Source organism: Osmerus mordax, chromosome 11, assembly GCF_038355195.1.
Source record: "Osmerus mordax isolate fOsmMor3 chromosome 11, fOsmMor3.pri, whole genome shotgun sequence".
In the NCBI taxonomy this organism is placed as follows: domain Eukaryota; kingdom Metazoa; phylum Chordata; class Actinopteri; order Osmeriformes; family Osmeridae; genus Osmerus; species Osmerus mordax.
In genome coordinates, this window is record NC_090060.1 from 4926730 (window position 1) to 4934452 (window position 7723).

General features: G+C 41.4%; 1 protein-coding gene across 1 annotated transcript; it reads left to right on the forward strand.

Moving 5' to 3' along the window:
* The first annotated feature begins 824 nt into the window (after nucleotides 1-824).
* LOC136952084 (RING finger protein 228) lies at nucleotides 825-2372 on the forward strand. Its single transcript, XM_067246761.1, has one exon. It carries the CDS (start codon nucleotides 1051-1053, stop codon nucleotides 1801-1803), a length of 753 nt encoding a protein of 250 aa, XP_067102862.1. The 5' UTR covers nucleotides 825-1050; the 3' UTR covers nucleotides 1804-2372.
* Nucleotides 2373-7723: the final 5351 nt, after the last annotated feature.

Here is a 7723-nt window from a genome sequence, read left to right on the forward strand (position 1 = left end):
GTACAGGTGAGGTCTGACAGGTGTGTGAGAGAAGCACATGACTTCGACGTAACGCCCGCCCTTTTATGAGACCTGGACATTCCTGTTAGGGTGTGTGCCTTTGTGAATAAGTAAGGGACGCTGGTTTGTACCTTTTCCACACATTAAATGTCAGTCGTGCCACATATTCTATCTTGCCTATCTTTATAGAGGTAACTGGCTATTTGCTATTGTGTGTCTATTTTGTAATCGATTCGTCAGTTTGAAAAATGAGTTTTTCGTTTTCGGCTTTGTGGAAAGGTCAAATTTCAATTGTTAAACTGTGACGTGCGATAGGCCTATAGACCTTTTAGGCATAACACAGTACATTTTTCATATAAATAACTAATTTCGGCTAATTTAGGCCACATTAATCTAAAAGAATAGTCCTTACATAGCATAGACCTAGCCTTTATGAAGGCTATGTAGGCCTATATGATATAAATTGAAAATAATGTACTAGGCTATAGGATATTGTACATCACAGTTGAGTTCAATGTTGACCTTGTAATTTGACCTAAACCGCTTTGATTTAATTAGCGCACCCTTTTGTGTATGTGACGTTAGTGTGATGGCGACAGTCAGAGCATGAGACCTTAACTTCTCCCATTTCTCTGAACGGAAAACAATGTTTCTCTCTACCGGGGTGAATTTTGGTCAATCGGTAAACAACGCGCGTGATCTATGTGCCGACCGCCGCCTCCTTGTCTTGGTGCGCCTCTTTACTGGATGTGCACAGATCACTTCGCTGGATTAACCTCGCACTGAAGTCGCATTACATCATCGAATCCCACTCCCGAAGCGTAAAATGAGAACCGTTGAATATTTTAAGGGAGGATCCGAAAATTAAAGCCACGGGAGAGATGCCACAGCTGGATTTTTACAACGGGACGTCGTGAGGATTTTGGAAAATATAGTCTAGCCTATCAACAAAGTAGACAATTCAACGGAGAGCTAACGCTTTTGTTAACGGGGGCGTGCACCGTCATCAGCATCAGTCTGTCCTCTCCTTTGTGTTTACGGAGAATGTGAATGGCGAAAGATGACATGGCAGAGGTAGACTTGGCATCAAACGGAGCAGAGCCCCCGGGCGTGGCGACAGCATTCCCCTACGAGGAGTATGAATGCAAAATTTGTTACAATTATTTCGACCTTGACCGTCGCGCTCCCAAGATATTGGAATGCTTGCACACATTTTGCGAGGAGTGCTTGAACACGCTCCACCTCCGTGAAGAGCGTCCATGGCGCGTAAGCTGTCCTATTTGCCGCCACAGGACGCCCGTACCCGACTATCGGATACAGAACCTGCCCAACAATACAAAAGTGACGGAAGATTTTCCGCTCTACATTGACTCAGACCCCTTGCCTCAAGATGCTTTGCCTCCGTATCCTCCACCATTGCACCCCGCGCTAGTCGCGCTCAGACGTGAGGAAACGGGGGCGTCAACGAGTCAAGCGACCCCGTCCACGACCGTGTCCACCGCCACAACCCTTTCGCAGGACTCCGTGCGCTACGACAGCTGTCAAAGTTGTAAACGAGTGGCGTTAACCACAGGTTGCGTGTGCGTGATATTCTCTTTTCTGTCCATGTTAGTTCTGCTGTTCATGGGTTTAATCTTCGTCCACAGCCCACCCTCGCCAGCAGGACCTATCTGCCTGTCGATAGCCAGTATTTTAGCCATGTTTTCGGTGGTCGTCACGTGGCTTATCTGCTGGTTAAAATACCGACCGGATCACGAGACAGGCCGATCCTCTGCCACCAGTAATTCCCGGAGAAACGCCTGATGATGATAATGATAACAGTGATTATTGTGGTCAATGGTGTGAGAGATTTATGTACATATATTCTTGTCAACTGACACCCCACTCCCTTTACTTTTTTTGTAATGAAAACATGGCCTTTTAGCAGTATGGCAAACACCTAAAGGGCCTTCATGTGTTCACTGAACAATGGTCTTGCATACAGGCCACCACTGATAGTCATATTATGCACTGTATTGAGAGAGAGGATTTGTGAGTGTAAACCTGACACGATTGACCTCTCTGGATACTCAAATTGGTTTGTATCTGGTTTTGCCTGGTTGTGGACTGAATGTGGAGTGCAGTGCCAGTACTCTGCCAAAGGATGCCCCTAGCCTATCTCACTATGCCTCTTACTGTATGTTGAGATTCATTCTCTTCTGTATCCCAAGCACTTACTACACTGTACAGCCTATTTCACCATGTCATGTCTATTTATAGTTGAAGGCTTTTGCAGAAATACAAGGGTTATAAGCCTTTAATAATAGTAATAATATATTAATTGTTCAGAAAGCTTTCCTATATAAGTATGGAAATGTAAATAATCTATCAACATATTTGTACATATCTCACATAATTGATGTGATAATTAAATAGGTGTCACTATTTAAATATGCATGTTTAGGTTAAACTGAGAATATAGGTCTAGAACAGGAGAAAAGAGAAAACTGCCTTTATTCATACATTCAAGTCATTGTCTTCACCCGAGTCCTGGGACAAATATTTACAAATGCCTGGGTGCTTGCTTGATTTTGTTTACCCTTGCAATGGAACAAAACCAATGGAAACAGTCTCAATCGAGGCAAATCAAACACACCCGAAAGACAAGTGAATCAACTCGATACACTCGTTTGTCCAGCCCCCCTCTCCTAGCAGTGCTGTCTGATCAAAACCATCCTATAGTCCTCCCTCTCCTGCTCCCTGATCATATTTCGCTCTCCCTCTTCCTCCCTCTTCCTGTCAACTGATATTCCTGGTTCTGACAGAAATAGGAAGGAGCCATCCATATTGGTTTCAGTGAGGGTCCTCATCATGGGAATATCATGATGCAACATGGAAAACTAGAAATTCTAGAAAAACAAAAATCCTGCCTAGGGGAAACAGGCTGGCCAAGAAGTGAACGTGCTCAGTTGTCTCCTTAGGTTCAGCAGTAACCTCATGCACTTCACAAGTTCAGTGTGTATTTCAAGATGTAACAGTCTGGAGACCACTCTGTGAATACCAATGAAGAAAATAGATTCAGTAATCGGATAGATTTGATCAAACCCTCAGACATATACGTTACTGTATACAGTACAAGTACACTGCAATTAGCTGTTGCTACACTCTGCTACCAAAAACAACCACAGTTTTACACTTACTAAAACTTAAACTGCAGGTAACAAAAATATCCGTAAGTTTTACTTAAAAATGTACATAGAACAATAAAGCTTTATAGCAGTTACTTATGTTTATAAATTCCTTTTTTAATCTTTTGCAGTAGGATATTGAGACTGTGGAGGGGAAATAGCACTAAGAAGTCATCTATAGACCACAATCATTTTGGCATAGAATACAAAAACCAACATTAAACAGGGCATAGATGGAGATAGGAGGGATCCAAGGTTTATCTCATTTGCACATTACCTGTAACTATGCCTCTCTTTAGGGACTGCAATCTAATCAACAAGTAAGGATGGAACTGTGCTAAACAATCTTCCTCCTGCTTTAATCAGTCTGGTTTTCATCAACATTAGAAGATGCACTTTCACCCTTTATTTGAGGTAAAGGGTATCTGACTAGAGTATTATTGTATTTATTTCATAGGAACTAGAATTGTGAGGGTATTGATTTTTATGATGAAATGATTGTTGTCAATTTATCTAAATGTATTTGCACAGAGAACTGTTCTGTATGTGGCGTTTTACATACATAACACATTTCAGTAATAAAGTAAATATTCAATGTGTTGCATGTGTATTGACTTTCTCACTCATTCATGTATTTTTTTATTAACATTAAATTTTTCACAATAAAACAGGAGACTGTACTACATATGATAAATATGGGGTGCTATGTCGGCTACATCATCATTTGACTCAACTAATGTAACACACTTTGACAGCACTGGAGTCAGACATGCCCTCTAGTGGAAGACACAAGATCCATCACACTGTCTGAAAGCACTGCTCAACATGTGGGGATCCAAAAACTAGGAATAGTTCATCTCCATTTATCTAAATGTCTGATCTCAAAGTGTATTATTTATTCGCCGAGTAAACGTCTGTAGGTGGCTTATTTAAAAATAAAAAAAATTCTGTTACAAAGTAAATCAGCTGACTGAGTATGCCAGAAAAACTTTATGAACAGGTTAGAAGAACCAACCTATTTCTTTTTTCTTAAGAAACGTTGAGGATTAGCGAAAATCCAAATATGAGCATCAAGGACCTGCATTTACCTGGACAGTATGGTCAGAACCATTAGACATTTTAATTTTTCATCATACATGCTCCCCCATATGACGCCTGTTCACTTGCATGGCATGTTTATGAAATGACTGGTGGCTGAAGCGAGACAAATATTTATAGCTCTTATCTCCAAAATCACTATAATCTATAAAGTATGCGCTAGTCCTGGGAAGACGTTTTGAACTTCTCCCATGTTCTCCCCCTTAGCATTAACTACAACACAGTAGATTCCATGAGTACACACTGGCACTCATGGTAAAACCTCATATGAGTATTTTCACATTAACAGGTCCAGTATTGGGTTACTGGACACACACACACCCACATATTCACCCACCCACACAGTCACACCCACCCACATATTCAAACACACACACAAGTACACCCACACACATTCTCTTACATCAATACCATTCCCCTGCCTAGTTCCTAATACTATAACCCCCTTTCTGAAAGAAAAACACATAGGGGGCCGGTTAATCTGTAACTGGCTGTAGGCGAACCATCACTGTCAAAGGGGGAGGGGGGGGTGGTGGGAAGGTGACACCTGAGTGCAGGACTCATAGACTGGGTTCCTGGGGAGAGGAGGCGGGTAGGCCTTAGTAGAGGCTGGGAGGGGTAGAGGTGGCTGGGAGGCCTGGAGAGATGAGCCCTGGTCAGAGGATGCTGGGAGGCCTGGGGAGATGAGCCCTGGTCAGAGGATGCTGGGAGCCTCGGGGATGTGGGCTGCATGGGGAGATGAGGCTGGGAGGAGAAGAGGCTGGGAGGAGAAGAGGCTGGGAGGAGGAAGCTGGGAGGAGAGGAGGTTGGGAGGAGATGAGGCTGGGAGGAGGAGGCTGGGAGGAGAGGAGGTTGGAAAGAGATGAGGCTGGGAGGCCTGGGGAGATTAGGCTGGGATGAGATGAGAATGAGGGGAGGTGTATGAGGCCTGCCTTGGGAGATGAGGCCAGGGTAGAGGAGGCTAAGATGCCTGAGAAGATGAGGCTGGGAGGTCTCCCGTATGTTTTAATATACCTACCAACTCATATAATCACCTGGAGGCATTGTGGAACAGATGGGTGCCCCGTATTCACCTTATGCACACACATGGTTTCCTTTAGGAATATTTAGTCTCTAGTTTCGAAATATCTTCTTTTCTTCCATATCAGATCATTATAATTAAGGAATAATGTGCAATTCTTTTATTACAATTTTAAAACACAAATAGACAATTCTGTAATATAATATGGCATATAAGGCACAAAAAAGATATTCAAAGGAGATACATTTGGCTGTAAATTAAGAAACCTTTTATTTAGCTGTGAATATTAATATATTAGTTCTAAATTACAATATAACTTCACAGATGTGTACATAGATGTGATGACGTTTTATCTGATGCAACTAATTTATTTCTCATCAAGAGAAATTTCTGACTTTGAATTTCATCCCCGGTAATGGATTAGATACGGGGATTCTGTGTCGCTTTTAAGGTCGCCGAGGTATGCATCTAGCTTCGTTCTGTTTTTCTTCGTTCTTTCTGTTTTCTTGGGGTGTAATATCCTATTTCAATAAGTTCATTGACCCTTTAAATCGCCACGTTCGTAAATATAAGATTGATGCAACTTTTTTCTTGAATGACCGAAAGGAATGACTGAAGTGTGAATGAGTGAAGCTAAAAATGTGAAAAAGAAAGTTCTGCTATTATTTTTAACAAGTCAAGCCCGGTCTCAAGAATCGTATTCATCTGAATACCTGAATATTGGATACAACATTATAGAGCACAATAGGCTACATTTGATCATTTTAAAACAATAAAGCAGGTGATATCTTTATCAACAAATTCTAGGCTATATGAAAAGAATCATAATTACCATCAACATAATTTGTCTCCATTTTATTATTAAAATGTAATGTTTCTTCGACTTCTATTAGTTCAAACAGAAGCTGTTACGAGTGTCCTCAATATCGCCAATAAAGTCAAATTGCCTAATTTTACAATTTAAAATAGCTACTAGATTTTAGTTTTTCCATAGCAAAGCTTTATGGTGTTATACCTATAGCAATAGTCCTATTAATTTACGTTTTATCATGAGATTTATTTAAGATGATTACTTTTGGGGAATAATATAATCCTTTCAATGGAGGAGAGTAATTGTCTATTTAGCTCGTGAAAGGACCCCCGTTTCCCTTGCTTATTTTCTTCCCCACTAGCCTATTTTTCATTGTCCGCGTGCGTTCCGACAGAAAGACAACATTTGAAGTTTCTTTTCAAACTCACAAAAGAGGTAAATGTTAATTGACTCCAACTTAGCCAGTGGGATACCTCTTTTCCGCGTAAATAGAGGTGTATGAAGGTACTCACGTTCAGATTTCCCCGCTGCTCCCTTTCTTCAGAACTGAAGTAGGCTAAGGATGAAAAGGCCTTTTTAGCATCAGGTGCTTACTTGAGGTAAGCGACATACATATGGCTGGTAGGGAATGAGGCCAGTTGCTTAGCAATTGAAAACATATAAAAAAAATGTTTTACACATGAGTTTTTAACTTCTGTATCCCAATCACTCTGCTCTTCGAGGATCCATGTAATCCAACAGTGGTTTTGAGGCTCCAAACATGAAATGTGTGAGACTTTAAATAATTATTATTAGCCAATATAAAAAATGCATGGGTGCTATAATTACAGTGCATTGCTTCAGTGACAGTTTAGGTCGTAAACGTGGGATTTTCTCCTCCGGCAAAAGTTCAGCTATTGCCAAGATGCGCGAGGTAATCCGGTTAGGATCACCTGGATGGGGTAACGGCTGCTCTGTAATTATGTTCGTCTGAAGTGCCTTGCGCACCATGAGTGATTCATCTCAAACGTAAAGCGATTTGAAATAACGAATTGATTACGATTTGGTTAGTGCACAAGGTAGGTTACCGAGCAAATGTTGGCATGAATGAGAAAACCCTGCCCATATTCTCGTTTTATGTCGTTTAGGCCTATGTTTATTTAATAGGCAAACTTGTTTATAAAATAGGCCATGAAACTAAGTGATTTTTAACATCTCAACACAAAGGGGCCTTTATGACTTTTCACAAGATCTGTTAATAGCTATATGCCTTGGCTTACTTTGTTGCCAAGGCCTTTAGTGAAACTTCAAAGCAAACGTGTCCAAGAGGCCAGTCGGTTGTTTTGGGTGGACAGTGGAGGGAAGAGAGCTTTTGTGCGAATTCAAAGGTGGGGACGGATCATAGCTCCTTTGATTGATTGTAAATAACAAGGTTGCTTGACCTTCTTCGTCGGCACACACATACGCACACACGGTTAACGCCACTAGCCAACCTGTTTGTGTCATCGAATGCAGGCAATAATTCTGAGAGAATTTCTACATTTGAACAAAACTGTCTAGTGGTAAATAAGTGCTACGGCACATGTGTAGCCGGTGCAATAGACTCTTTACTACTCTCCTGGCGTCGTACCCTGCTGTGGCGCACGT

What these genes read in the sequence shown, in the direction of transcription:
- LOC136952084 (XM_067246761.1), top strand. Translation starts at nt 1,051, where the DNA reads ATGGCGAAAGATGACATGGCAGAGGTAGACTTGGCATCAAACGGAGCA.